The 15,962-nt window shown below is 31.7% G+C and overlaps 1 protein-coding gene and 1 long non-coding RNA gene across 3 annotated transcripts in view; one reads left to right on the forward strand and one right to left on the reverse strand.

Annotated features, from left to right (window-relative positions):
* Nucleotides 1–5,100: 5,100 nt before the first annotated feature.
* On the reverse strand, nucleotides 5,101–11,442 carry LOC123271565. Its single transcript, XR_006510907.1, has 2 exons — nucleotides 11,406–11,442; nucleotides 5,101–5,286 (listed from the first exon to the last, which is right to left on the reverse strand). It is a non-coding gene; the product is annotated as an uncharacterized LOC123271565 (long non-coding RNA).
* The window catches only part of LOC123271556 (putative uncharacterized protein DDB_G0279653), a 214,510-nt gene continuing 204,372 nt past the window's right edge, over nucleotides 5,825–15,962 (forward strand). Inside the window, exons 1-2 of one of the 2 annotated variants that reach the window (XM_044737923.1) lie at nucleotides 5,825–8,021; nucleotides 11,914–12,054. In XM_044737923.1, the coding sequence (XP_044593858.1) occupies nucleotides 6,486–8,021; nucleotides 11,914–11,952 (1,575 nt within the window). In that variant the 5' untranslated portion in view covers nucleotides 5,825–6,485 and the 3' untranslated portion in view covers nucleotides 11,953–12,054. Of the gene's footprint in view, nucleotides 8,022–11,913; nucleotides 12,055–15,962 lie in introns of those variants that run through there. The other variant, XM_044737922.1, reaches the window with a different exon arrangement.

Here is a 15,962-nt window from a genome sequence, read left to right on the forward strand (position 1 = left end):
CGAGATTCAACATCTGTTTGACATCACTTTGAGAAGATCAACCAGTGGATGGATACAGTGAACCTACAACTCGCAAAGCAGAACACCGAAGCCGCACATATTACCAGCCGAAAGAAGTTGAAACAATTAAGATTAATGTCGGTGACCGAAATGCATCACAACCTCATATACGATATCTGGGAGTGATGCTTGATGCCGACTCAACTTCAAGCAGCAAGTGGAACACGTCTGTGAAAGCGTCAGTAGTGAGAGCTGGTCTCGCTGATTGATGCCGAACGTCGGAGGCCCAAAAGCAAAGCAGGGAGACTACTATTGTCATCAGTAGTCACATCGGTGCTCACCTACGGAATATCCATTTGGGCTGACGCACAGAGGTGCAAGATTCATGGAGAAAAGCTGGACCAATATATCGTATGAGTGCCCTACGAGGTTGCAAGCGCCTTTCGCACAATATCAAAGGAAGCAGTGTGTGTCATTTCCGGAACTTTGCCGCTCAGAGTCTTAGCTGAGGCAGACGGAACCTTTACCAACGAGAGAACAACCGCACAGAGAGTGCCGGGGAACTGCTTGCCAGCAGGCTGAAGAACTTGGCGAAAGAACAGCATCGCACTGATGGCAATTGGCGCAGTCGGAACACCGCGATGTAACGAGAGAGAGGATGGACACATCGTCTCACATACCGAAGATCGACGTTTGGCTGACGCAAGTGTTATCAGGACATGGAATTTTCGGATGTTTCAGGACATGATGATTGCAGTTGCCCAGTCCCTGGGAATCCAATGAAGACGCAGAGCACGTTTTTCTTTAAGGTGCCCACGATTTACCCACAGCTTGAGATGAGCTGGAGATGATCCTAAGAAGAAAATCCAACCAGAGACAATAGTAAAAGCAATGTTTTGATCAAGAGCCTCCTGGAACGCCATCAGCACATTTGCAACAGCAGAGTGATCGCATATGAGACTTGCGTTCCACTGAAGAGCAAATAGCTGAAGATGAGAAGGAAGTGGTTAGCTGCCTTGGCCACCAGAAGGAAGAAGAGCAGTAGCTGGCGATCCGCCCCTTAAAAGTAATGCCTGACGGCCAGTTTCCATGAGGATTAGAGGAAAAGAAGGAGAAAAGGGGTTTGAGGGTTTGCCAGTGGGTGGGCGTTAGTGTCGAGGTTTTAGTATGACGCTGCGTCGGAGTCGCCACATATCCAGAGCCAAACAACTACTGATCAATAAAAGATTCCCCCCTAAAGGAAAAAGAAAAAAAACACACATACACACATACATACATATACACACATACAGACATACAGACACCATCGCGGGAATAGTCAGGGAAGCCTTCCTAGGACTTCGAAACGTCGAGATTCGATGAAAACTCACGATTTTTCATGCCGACAGAGGTGAAAACAATAACTTCCCGATTTTGAAAATCTTCGACGGGAAGTTAAAATTATTAAAAACTTTTTGATCCTAAAGGCCGTCTGCAGCTTTCCGCTGCGCTCATACCTGAGTGCTCCAGCAATTCACTTGTTTTCTAAGCTCTTCGAGCTCAAAAACCTAGTTTCTAGTGTAAGTTTGAAGCTCTCGGAGCTCAAACAAGTATAACTGTTCTAGCAGAGCTTTTTGGAAGCGCACGAGGCTAATGGAAATTTTGTAGAATACTATTTTTTTTGAATTTTCAAACCACCGCAAATTTGAAGATGAATTAACCGATTTTTCTCGCGGTTTGCGGCGGCATTCTAACATGAAGTTTTTCTGAGAGTTCTTTAGCAAAAGAAATTTTGAGCGTCGCTTCTTGGTCCAGACTGAAAATTTTCAACAGCAGAAATTCTGAAAAAAAACATTTTTTCATTTTTCGACTTACGATATCTCACGAACTAATCAAGCCGGTTTGACCGGACTGGTGGCGTCGACAGGGTTTTATGAGTTAAGAGCTGATTGGTTTTTGGAATTGAATCAGTTCGGCCGTTTAAAGATATTCTTTCAAACGAATTTTTGGAAATTTTATTTGGATTTCTCAAAATTGATCGACTTGAATTCTATAAATTAGTATCAAATTCCTAGGGTAAGGAACTCTTCAGAACACTTATTTCGATCGAATCGGATGATCCGTTCCAAAAGTTATGAAGATTTATACATACACACACACACACACACACACACACACACACACACACACACACACACACACACACACACACACACACACACACACACACACATACATACCCATACATACATACATGGAGCCGCACGGACACCATCGCGGGAATAGTCAGGGAAGCATTCCTGTGACTTTAAAACGTCGAGATCTGATGAAAACTCGATTTTCGCAAAACGGGGTAAAAGCAATAACTTCCCGATTTTTGAAAATTTTCAATTTTCTTAGCGGGAAGTTAAAAATCGGTAGCTGTTACCGATTGCCAATCGGTAGCCTCTACCGATTATTTTTTTCTGTGTAGATAAAAATTTTTATCGAATTTCATTTATCATCGTTAATAATTCATAATTTAGATCGTAAAATTTGTAACAATTCTTTTCCCCAAAATTTAACTAAATTCGACCGATGGCGGAGATATCGGCTGGGTAAGGTATTTTACGCTCGCCCTTTTTAAACATATAATAAAATTAACCCGGAAACCCCTCAGGCTGGGTTAGTGCACATTTGGACGCCAGGTAATTTTTTATGAAAATTACCAAAAATAATAAAAATTCCAGGGGCCGCGCCGGACGATCAATTAACGATTTAAATTAATGAGAATGGAAAATAAATCACGAAATAATCAAAGTCGAGATTAGTATATTATTTGGAATCAAAAATAATAACTAAATAATTATAAGCTAATATCCTAGATTATTTAACTAAGATAGGAAGATGACTCATAGGAAAAGAATCCGGGAATCAGCTTTCATACATTAATTATTAATGGATCAGAAAATTTCAATAAAAATAAATAAATTATTTATTCAAAAACGAAGTTACTTAAAACTAAATTTATCCTTTAAATAACAAAATAAATCCTTTATGGAATTCGTGATTAACATATAAATTTTTCTTCAACTTATTTTACAATATTGCGTTCAAGAATAATAATAACCGCAATCAAAACAATAATCGTAACAGTAATTAAAATTTAAGAATATTAAATCTGAATTGCGCTTGAAAATAATACTTGTAATGATAGTTAATGTTTGACAATAATAATTGTTAATGACGCAAAATAATAAACCTAATTTGACAATAATAATTATAAAAATTGCTGGCCGTATCGAGGACCCAACACGCGGCTTTCGGGACAGGTACAAATATTCCCTTATGGTAACCCTCACTCGCTACGGGATCGACCCGATCAATCGATAGTGATTTTAATTGGACAGTAAAAGAATAACTTATTTAAGCCAGGAGACAGCGGTGTGCGGATATTAATTGATCTCAACTTGTGAGTACTCACCAGAAAAGGAAACTCAAACCAAGGCACCAAATCCACACTCCTTACAATAGCGGAGGTCCCGCGTGCCTACCTCACACCAAGCGGGCCACCGCGTGTCTGCTCAATTTTTGTCACCGTAAACCGTTCGAGGCCTCGTGTTCGACAACAAGGGCCTCTCTAGCCATTTTCCCTAATTTAATGAACTCTTTGCTCGCGATCGATATTGTAGGGCCTCACCCGTGCGAGTAAAGGCTATGATTTATCACTCATAGTAAAATTGGCATACTATATGCCAATGATTTACGGCAATGCACACAAATAATAATAATAATAATAATAATAATAATAATAATAATAATAATAAATTACAAATAATTCATTATAAATGTCTGAAATAAAGATAAAATTAATTCTTAAATTAATGACCATAATATTAGAAATTTCAAATATAAATAATACTAATAATATTAAATTCAATAAATAAATTCATAAATCAATATAAAATAATAAATTCAGAGACACACCGAGTGTGGATCTGTTGTCAAATTTAGGCGCAGGGAGGGACGCACACAGGGAATAAAAACCCTGTGACAAATTTAATGTATTCAAATTTAATTATTCTCGCTTTTCATTAATTTTCATAAAATCAATCATTTCCATATCATATATAAAAAATTTTTATTATTAACTTCAAATAAGAACATTAATCTCGAAAAATTTTATACTTCACTTTTCTATTTTGAGAGAAACAAAAACATTGTCTAGTTAACAATTTATTAGTTCAAGAATTCCTAAAATCAAAAGATTTAAATTTATTAATTTCTTAACATAAAATTAGGAAAACGGTTGACTCTAAAGGCCATCCTTGTAATTTCCCGCTAATTCCATATCTAAGCGCTTAAAATTTCACTTGTAACGTGTTTGAGCTCTCCAAGCTCAAAAATATAATTCATCTGTTATTTTGCGCTCTCCGAGCTCAAAGACTTAGCTGTTCCAAGCTTTTGAACTCTTCGAGATCAAAAGTCTGATAAAAGTTTAATAAAACACTATTATTTAAATTTTCTAACTGCAATTACTTTTGAATGAATACACCAATTTTTACGCGGTTGGCAGTATTCAACGCAGTTTTTTAAATTCTATGATAGACTATTGAACACAAATTGATCAGACCGGAAATTCCGGTGTAATTAAAAAAAATTACTTTTTTTCCACTTTTTTCGTGAACGATACCTCACGAACAAATCAACCGATTTTGACCAACTTGGTGACGATCGACGTGGTTTTTTGATGTCAAGATCTGAATAGTTTTTGGAATCGATCGTCTAAGCCGTTTGAAAGTTATTACAAAAAAACAAAATTTGAAAAAAGTTTTTTTTGTAGTTTTTTTGAGATTTCTCAAAATCTACAGGTCGGAACCGGTCCAAATTATATTTAATATCTAAGTTTGGTCAAACTTCGAATGGCACCAACCGCAATAGAATCGGTCAAGCCGTTCAAAAGTTATGAGAGGTTTACATATATCCACACACATACATACACAGCGCTAAAAAAAGGTCCTCCGAGGCCTCCTCTATGAATGAAATATAAAAAAAAAATTCTCGTTCAACTAGAAGTTATTGTTCGTATAATGACCCTCGGTCGAAAAAAAATATCAAAAACTGACAAAATGGCGGTGCTTTAAAAAAAAAAGTTGAATTTTACCCAAAATTTTGGTCGTTTTTGGCCTGCCAAAATTCGATTTTTGATCAAATCAAAAAACTGGAGGGTCATTGTATGAAGAACTATATACAGAACATGCAGAAAAAAATTTGGTAGTGATCGGATCATTTGTCTTCGAGTAATCACTGCAGCAAATTCGAAAAATGCTGTTTCGAGAAAAACACGTGTAAAGATAAAATGATCCTATTCTTACTGCCGAGCGGCTACTCTTTAAACGGCTGTAACTTACAAACTATTTGAGATATCGATTAAAAATTTTAATATGCTATTTTTAAAGGTATAACCTATCGAATTATGGAAAAAAAAGAAAAATCGATTTTTTGAAAATTTCACACTAGCTGTGCTCTTTAAAACGTCGAGATCTGATGAAAACTCGATTTAAAAAAAACGGTGTAAAACCAATAACTTCCCGATTTTTGAAAATTTTCAATTTTCTTGGTGAGAAGTTAAAAACAATTCAATATTTATCTTTATTCTACTACGTGGAGTTTTATTTGAATCAAGTAAAACTTATTTTAATAAATTCGACCAATTTTTCATGCAAAACAAGACTTTCAGCAATTATCAAAAATATATATTTTCATGTTAAGAAAAGTTTCTTAATGCAAATTTTTTTTTTCAATTAACATTTTTTGTGAAAATTAAAAAAAAATTTCAATTTTAACAATTTTATCTTCCAAAACAAAATATTAAATTTTTTCGCTCCTTAAATAATCTGAAATTCCTCAAATTAGACAACCTTAAAACCACTAAAACAATTCCTTAAAACCCGCGTAACCTGTTTTCTCGACCTCGGATTCTTGATTTTTCAATGACTCGAACCCATTACCAAGGGGCCTTCCTGAAAACCAAAATAAAACAAAACAAAACCTAGGATGAATCAGCCGAATCCTCAGCAGGTGTATTGGTCCAAAATTCTTCACGAGAGAGTGCGCTGGCTCAGAATTTTACTATAAAAAAACCTGAATCTCAACAAAACACACACACTAAGCAATTTAACTGAAATACCAATCGAATATTAATACATAACATGTAAATCCTTCACAGCATAGAGCCAGTAGCACAGAGAATGCCTTGGGCACGTTATGAGACCCATTTGTCCCCCACTTCGCCCCTACCAGGCCGCAAAAGGCTGTCGCGTTCCATCCGACAAGCCACTACCAACGAGCTAACAGTACAGTTAGCGGCTCCACGCAGCTCAGGTCGTTCCAGCTGTGCACAGGTTTTTAACGCAACAGATGCCCCTATAATTTATTTATTTCAAAATGGAAATTGCAAGTTAACTATCATAACTAATTGTGTCTCATATATCTCCAAGAAAACTCAGTCTTGCTAAAAATTATCAATGGATAACCTAACTATGACTGTTACGTCCAGTTTAAGTGGCAACAACAATATTAACATTAACAACGCCAATAATAACAATAATAATAATAATAATAATAATTGCAAAAATGAAGGTAATAGTGTGTCAGTGGCCGTAGCTCCCCTTCCAGGATCAGCAATCACCGGAGCAACGGTATACGTTCCAGATCCAGCCTTCAAACTCTTACCAGGATCCTGGGGAGCATCTAGTCCTTCGGATTCTTCAAAAATTTCAAGTCCAGTTCTCGAAACCTCCCGCGAATCTTATCAACCAGCTCACGTTGTTAAAATAAAGATAAATCCGATATTATCAACCGATTCCAGTGGAAAAGTGATATCCAGTGTTCACTTGACACCAGATACTGTTAAGGATCCGACTGTGCACAAAGTGGAGTGTTTCGTAAGCCGAAATAACAATTACAATAATATTATTAACGACAGTGGCAGCATAATTGGTGATTGTGTCCGAATAAGTGTTAACGATTCCGAAGAAATGGTCCAGCGAATGGCTGAAAATTGCTTCTACTACGGAAATTACCAGACCAATCACAACAACGGAAGTATTTTGACGATGACCAGTGGCCAATGTTCGCCCAGTGACACTTTAGACAGTGGAACCTGCAGTGATTTGGACGGAACCCCCCCGCCATTGCCGAAGAAGAAGAGCCAGTCGGTTATTTTGTTGGGGCAGACTGGAGAACAAAATGGCCGTGGTGGAGAAGATGGCGGAGGTATTGCAATTGGGAGGAACGGACACACTAGAACTGGAAGCTTGACAAGCAGCGGGGCCGAAATAGATAGCGATGATAATGAGAGCAATGTTAGCTGTGATTCTCTTAATCGGCGGGCGCAAATTAAGGAAGAGGAAGTTGTTAAAGATGGAGATCAAGATCAAGATGGTGAAGAGATTGTCAGTAAGCTTAAGGAGGTTGATTTAGTTAGTGGTAATGATAATGATGATTATGATAATGATAATGAGGTTGTCCTTTTGAAGATTACGAATATTTCGACGGGAACCGAGTCCAAGGTGGAACCGTTGAGTAACGGGCAGCAGTCGTCCAGTTGTCAGGCTAATGCTAAGCCGGAAAAGATGACGCCGATGATCACCGAGTGCACGTATGAAGAGCGCAAGCGAGAGATTGATTGTGGAAGTAATGGTGTTAATAATAATAGCAATAATAATAATAATAATAATAATATTAGTAGTAGTAGTACTAGTAGCAATAATAATGGTAGTTGTAATAATAGCAATGAAGATGATAGGAACAGTGGTAATGAAGGCCAGGAGATTAAGTATGTTTATGAGGACGACAGGTACTACAAGTTTCATATTAATGAGTTGGAGCCTGAGGGTAATGAGAAGAAAGAAGGGCTAGAGTGTGAAAACGATGAATTTTTCGCGGGATATAAAATTCTTGATAAGGAAGCCATAAGAAGTGCCAAGGGAACTGTCAGGGGAGTCAAAAATCGGGTTCGCGCTGGGATTGCTACTTTTTTGCAGAACCCTTCTTCCAAAGTGAGTTTTTTTTTAATTTTTTTCTTGGTGATTTATTGGGAAGACGGCTTATTATATTTTAACTGATAAAGAAGATGTATGCACAGAAAAAAAGTTTATTTGAGCTAAAAAAATTTTTTGGAAAGCCTAAGTTGCTTTCCGTTTTCCGGAGTCAAAAAGAATTTTCTTCTTTCTGTGTGAAATTTTTCTTTGACTACCTCTTGTTTTTTTAACACACTTTTATTAGTTTGACCTGTATGTACCTATGCAACAGAGTCTTTAAATGTTATTTTTACCTTCAAGATGTCCGATTAATTGGAAAATTTTCAATTTTATTTTAATGAAGTTTTTTTTATTACTATCGAGTGTAACTATTTGAAAGTTTTCTTTAATAAAAATTTTTTAGCGAAGTCAGTTTTTTTTTTTGGAAATTATGAAGAACTTTTTTTTTAAGGAAGAAATTTTTTTATAGTGAGATTTCAAAGTAAACTAATTTTTTTGATGCAATTTCTTTCGAAAAAATAAATTTTATCGGTTATTGAAAGGAAAAAAATCTCTCGAGAATTGCGAATTGACTTTTGGTAAAAAAATTTTGAAAAGTTTATAATTTTGTACTTAAAAATTATTTACTTCGGTTTCGAAGCTACCGTAAAAATTTTTTTAATTTTGCCGCATGAATTACTGAGAAATGGTATTTTATATTTTACTCGCAGAACAAAAAATTTTTTGTTGAAAAATTGTGATCTGTAATTTTTAATACGTTCTTATTAGGTTGACCTGTAGGTATTTATGTAACTGAAGCCTCAAACATCATTTTTACTGATTTTAAAACGTCTGCTTATTTTAAAAATTTTCACTTGTGTTAAAAACCAGTGGCATTACTATTTTTTAGTAACTTTATCCTAGTATCCTGAATGGATTCTTTTTTTATTTCAGAAAAATATTACAGTCTTACGGTTATAGTTCTTAATTGTACTAAAAAATATGAAAATAAATATATGATCCAAACTAAACAGTAGAAAATAATTTTGAATGTTTTTTAATAAGTTTAAAATAAGAGTATAATGATTGACAAAAATTTCACTTCATTGTAAAAAAAAAATGGGTGAGGTGTTTTAAAAATATTTTTATAATAATTTTACTTTTACAAGTATATACTTATAAAATATTTTCCGCAATTTCATCAAGCACCTCCACTTATCTCACAATAAAATGAATTTTTTTATTAATCATACTAATTTTATTTCAAACTTGTTAAAAGTAATTCAATATTTATTATTATTTCTCAATTTGATTTTCTATTGACAGTAATTTTTTTTTTCTAAAGTTTGTTAAAAGTAGAATAATAAAAAAAATTTTTTTTTAAATCTCCTTTTTTCGGTTAAAAAAAATTTTTCGTTTACTGTTTGTTTTTACTTTCACTTTTGGATCGTTTGTTTATAATTAAGAGTTAGTAGACAATTTCGGAGCACTAATTATAGTTACATCGACAATTTAATGTTTCGCATTAATAAAATTCTGAGCATAAAATGATACTAAAATGAAATAACATAAAAATAACTGGTTAAAAAATGATCAGGAAATTTCGCAAGTAAATAAAAAAGAAACAAAAGAATTTAATTGAATATTATCTTAGCATTGTTAGCTGTTAGTATGAACTATTTCTCCAGATAACTGGCTAGTGAATGTCATAAACGGGTACGAACTCATAAATTACTGTGCATTGATGCTTGAATCGTGATAGCCTTAAAGATTTATATTTCGAAAGTAAGACTGTCTCTACCTCCCCATACATAGATAATTATTATCGTGTACCGAAAATTGTTTACCCATTCAGTCAATACGAAAATTAACGCCTACACGCTTTCCCCTTTCTGTCTTAATTTCCATTTGCTCACTCACCCTATAATTTATATCTTTTATTTAAATTACTGTGAAGGCCTTTAAAGTAACTCTTTAATTAACTTTATTTTTATTTGTAATACAATTACTAGAAAAATTCTATTTATTTTTTTTTCTTAATTTATACTTAAAAATGAAAAAGTCAATTTCAAAAGGCAATATTCACAAGATATTTTTTATCTTAAATATCTATTACAAAAATTACACTAAATAGATTTAAATATTACGATCCCAGATTTATATATTATTATGATAATTTACCGATCAAAACAAATGTTTTTCTATATCCGGATTAAGTTATTAAAAGATGTTCTTCGTGTTAAAAAAATTGTAATTTTATGCATTAGAAACATTTTTCAACATAATGAATATCGCGTTACTGATGCCATAAGGGCGTACCAAAAAATTTTTTTTCGGGAAACAACGTATTTTTACTTGAAACGTGTAGAAATAACGAAAAAAAATTTGTTTCAAATTTGAAATTTTTTGGTACGCCCTTATGGGTGCCAACCCGGGGTACCCACTGGGAGCCATAAGGGCGTAACAAAAAAATTTTTTTCGGGAAACAACGTATTTTTACTTGAAACGCGTAGAAATGATGAAGAAATTATTTGAAACAATCATTTGTTAAAACTCGTTTTAGAAATTGAAAACCCTACTTTCATTCAAAATGATCACTCTCAATCACAAATAAAGTGATCAAAGTTAATTTCAAATTAAAAAAAAAAATTTTTATCATTTCTATGCATTTAAAGTAAAAATACGTTGTTTCCCGAAAAAAATTTTTTTTTGTACGCCCTTATGGCTCCCAATGGGTACCCCGGGTGCCATAAGGGCGTATAATAGGCTGATACGCCCTTATGGCATTTGTAACGCGATATATTAATACAAAAAAAAATATTCAAAAATTTATTTCGGAAAGAAAATTTTTCAGATTATACTTGTATATTAACTTATTACGGCCAGATATGTGACATGTTAATATAACGGTCTAACTGAAGCTAAAGCGTAGACTCGAAAGTACTTTTTACGTTAAACATAAACACTTAAATTGTTTCTTAAGTCAAAAATTTCGAGGTCTGTGACTTGAAGAATTTCGGTACAACATATAATATATGATTTATTTAAACTTTCTACGTAAATCAGCTTTAATTAACCAGCTAACCAGAGTAAATATTGTAATTTTCAATTTTAGTAAACCGGACCAGGATATTGCCTACTACTCTCGAAAATTAAGATGAAAATCACTAGTAATTATTATTATAAATAAGTAATTTGAATCTGAACTGTTTAAAGACATAAAAAAAGTAGTTGTAAAAGTTGGGAATTGAAATTATGAGGTAAATATTGAAGATATGCAAAAATTATAAAATGTATTTTTGGTATGGAATTAAATTTTCTATAAGAATGGTCCTCATAAATTTTTTAATTTCTCCAATTCTTAAGCCAGAATATTGAATTAAAGTTAAAAGTTTGTTAAAGTTAAAAATTTGTAAGAAAAACTTTAACTCCAAAATTTGAAATTGTAGAAATTATTACTTATATTTCATTTTAATAAACTCAGTGTGAGAAACAGTGTAACAAAATTTAAATAGAAATAACAACAATCATAAAAAATAAAGAAAAAACATTTAAATCTTTACAAAACAATGATTATAAATACTTCCATTAATTTTTTCCATAAACATGAGAAAAAAAAATAAAAACAAAGTGAAAGTAGTCATCATTTGTCCCAATTAGAGTAATGACCTTTATACACTTGCCGTAAAAAATCTCACCTTTAATCGATACATCATATCATACACATTACACACCATGATTCATCACCTTGACTTGACGACTGCCATAAAATAAAAATGCGAATTATTAAATACATGTCAAATAATGTCTTTCGATTCGTCTTAATCGATTTTTAGTACACATGATAAGATATAAAAATTGTATGTTGGGGGAACATAGTCACTTCCGGTGCAATAATTTATTGATAATTTTGCAACAGTGATATGATGAGAGTAACAGACTAAATATTAAAAGAAAACAAAACAGTTAACAAAATAAAACTAAAAAAAAGTCATGAGACAAGTGGATGACCTACTTATTTGATTTTTTATTTCTCCGGGCAAAGACTCGTTACACGCGTGCGTCAACATTCTTAACTCTACTCTTCATCATTATTATCTTTATCATCTTTAACTTATCTTATTCGTTTTTTATTATTTAACTAATAATGATAATAATAATAATAATAATAATAATAATAATAATAATAATAATAATAATAATAATAATAATAATATCAATAATAAATAAATTTTTGTATTATTATTATTATTATTATTATTATTATTATATATTTTTTACAATTGTAAATTGACTATGTTTTACAATTGTTATTGGCTATCTAGTCTATTGCACAATTTTCTCTAATTATTTATAATTTTTTTTAGCCTGTATTCCCTCCAGGCATAAACAATTTTTCATTCTTATTTTAAATTATTATTATTATTAATATTGTTTATAACTGAAATGAATGTTAGTGAATTAAAAATTAAAAAAATTAAAACTCAAGTTTATTGTAATTGATTGATAAAATCAGCAGGTGGGAAGCAAACTAATGATAATAAAATTTTAAAAGTGTAAAATTTTCTGGTTTGAGAAAATATTATCACTTGGAATGTCCAGAAGCCAAAAAGCTGGAAAGTCGAGAGCCAAGTCCCGAGTTTAAGAGGAAAAGAGAGAGACAAATCGGGTAGGAAAAGAGAAAGCGGGTCAAAGAGACTGCGACGACGACAAACGCAGAACGTTAACGACCAAATGTAAGACTCTTCATTGAATTCTTTACCTACTTATTCATTTTCTTTTGTTCCAAGTATTTTTATTATTTTTCAACATGCTCATTGACTAATTTTCAATTCCAACGCGTTTCAAATTTTCTCTTTACTTTTGTTCGTAATTTTATTTTTATCTATATCCGCATTTTCAGACTTTTTCTGAGAAAAAAATTTACTTTTGACAGGCACATGTCTTGAACGGTCAAGTAACTTCTATTTATAAAATAGTTCTTGTTTGAAAGGTTACGGATGTATTATATTATGTTATGTAGGATGTAGAATATAGGGTATTGGATAGATATAGAATGAGGAATAGACCACACTTTGTCATCACGATTATGTTCGTATTCTTACCGGATCTTGAGATTACTTCGTATTCATCTACTACTTGTTTTTAAGATAATTTGATTACCTTTGATAAGTTCAACGATGAGCAAATTCTCTTGATTTGTAAAAAAATTTTTTTACACGAACATTTTTATGAATCATTATTGATATCAATTTTAAAAATTATTTTTATTATTATTATTAAAATTATTATTGTTCTGTAGCTACTTCACATTTTTAATAATAATAATAAAATTTCTAAGTTTGACCTAATTTAAAAACAACAATAAAAAACAAAATATCAGAAATCAAACATCAATATCTTCAACGACTGCAATATCTATAATCAAAGAACAAAGTCTTTCACTTCTATTCTGTAAATTCTTTAAAACTTAATCACAGTCTAATACTTAATACTTAATACTTCTACTTAACTTATTATATTATCTCATTACAACATACCAAATGAGGTTATCACCAGGTAAAAAATAATTAATTCAGCCACTCGAAAAACAAGGCCACTCAGCTAAAATCAAAGAGCTTTTACACACCAATCAACAATACTTTTACATGAACAGCTTTCTTATATATTTGACCTAACTATGTACTTACGAGTATGACCGATTCTACACGCGCGAATCCAGCATTAGCACTTCTGTTCAGTTCTAGTATGTATTACTATCTATCATAACTTGTAACGAAGTAGTATCACATTAGAGACTACAGACTACATAGACTGAAGGTAATTCCTGATTCCTGATTACTGGGCATTCATTAAGATTACACTTCACATTTACAAGCTCGTGCGTGACTCTTGCCGCTCACGACTCACGATTTCGCCTCCAGAATTTTTTTTTTTTTTTTTTTTTTTTTTTTAATAATAGTGTAACGTAACGTTTAAAAAGGTAAATAAAAATTACACATACATGTACTCGATAAAAATTTAATACCCGGAGAAAAAATGTGCGGTAACTCGGTATATAGGAAGTCATGTGTGACATTCTTTCCGTTGGAAATAATTCGCGGAAGTTCCACTTGAAACTTACTTGGGTAGTTACAAATTTTTTTATTAAATTGAATTTATCGCAACAGTCGTACACTAATACGAGCATTTGCTAATATTTAATAAGCTTTACTAATTATTAATAAATGATTCTCAAATACTAGATGATTCGATAAATATTTATTAATAGTTTATGAATCATTCATCAAATCTAATTTATCAACAGTTGATTGATATTTTTTTATAGTTGAAAAATATTAATTAACAGTTAATAAATTATTTATCAATACACAATATTAGAAATACTAATAAATATTAATTTGTAGTTAATATATATTCGGTGATTGATAAAAAATACTTTTTAACTATTAATGAACATTTATTTGGACCCTTGAATAAAAAGTGAGTGTCGAAATTCTATTTGAACACTTTTTATATCCCTATAACTTTAAAATATAAAAATTCTAGTAGATCAGGTAAATTAATAGTTTTTTTTTTTATAAAAAAATATAACAATTAAAATAAATAATGAAGAGTGAAAATTATGGATTACAGAATATTTTGTTTAATAGTGTAAATTCTTCGGTACTAAAGATATTTAGTAGTGGTCAATAAATTTAGTGTTTCTTCCCAAAAAATATTTATTAAAAGTTTTTTAAATAATTACGTATACTAAATAAATAATTTTCAAATAAATTAATTTATTAACAATTAATAAATTCCTCTATCAGCGTAAGATTAAAAACTCTCAAATTTATGCAAAATTATACTAATATTTTTCTCAAAAATAAAATACAGTATTCATTTAATGGGTTTTTAGGATTATTTATGTTTAATTTAGTTGAATTGATTAGATAGATTTAGAAAAGTGTGTGTTTGGAGTTGGGATTCCATTCGCGTCTCAAAACCCGCCTAGGTCGCGATAACCCACTAACACTTATATATATACAATATAAATAAACACATTCCACTTTCGAGTTGTGATAGGATCAAATGTAAACGTCTGGACTAAAATCTACAGTTTACACAAACCATTCACGATTACGTAAAAAGTTTTAAAAATATTGATGGAGTAAAATTATGTGAATAATTTGAATATGCTGTAGGTATCTGATTGAGTAATTTTGTTTATATTATTATTCAAATTCACAAGAAGAATCGCTATTATTTTTGAGGACACTTCATGAATGTTAATTCAAAATATGAAAGTGTCTCTTTCATTTCATTAAAGTCAACCCGTGAAAAAATTTTCTGATCAGACTATATCAGGCCTGATATAAACCGTCCATATCAGGCCTGATATGGAAATTGGCCATATCAGACTATATATGCCTTGATATAAGTATATCAGACTATGTACCCGCCCCGGTAAAAGAAATTATATATCATTATATTACATAATTATAAATGAAAAATGGTCCTATATAATTATGTATAATTATTTCCATAGGAAAAAAAAAATCAGCGCGAGTGGGAATCGAACCGGGGACCTACCGATTGAAAGACTAATTCACTACCCGTTTACCTAAGAGACTTACTTGAAGAATAAAGTTTATTATAACTACAAGTAATGCGAATCGTATACATGATCGATTCGTAGTGAACAAAATTTTTTATCTAATTTATTAATTATTAACTGTCAATATTTATATAATAATGGTATCTATATGTAGATTTATAAAATTATCTATGTATACATGAAATCGCAAAAATGATTCTACGATATATTGTTCAGGTACTTCATTGCTTTAAAATTTATAATTTCTTTGAAATTAAAAAAATAATCGAGGTAAAATGAGAATTGAAAGCTTAAATTTTAATGGAATTATTTGTTTAGTATATGGAACTATATATTGCTGGAGGGCCTGGCTAACAATTTTTGAACTTGACAAAACTAAT

The sequence above is a fragment of the Cotesia glomerata genome, linkage group LG9 (assembly GCF_020080835.1).
Source record: "Cotesia glomerata isolate CgM1 linkage group LG9, MPM_Cglom_v2.3, whole genome shotgun sequence".
NCBI classification, from domain to species: domain Eukaryota; kingdom Metazoa; phylum Arthropoda; class Insecta; order Hymenoptera; family Braconidae; genus Cotesia; species Cotesia glomerata.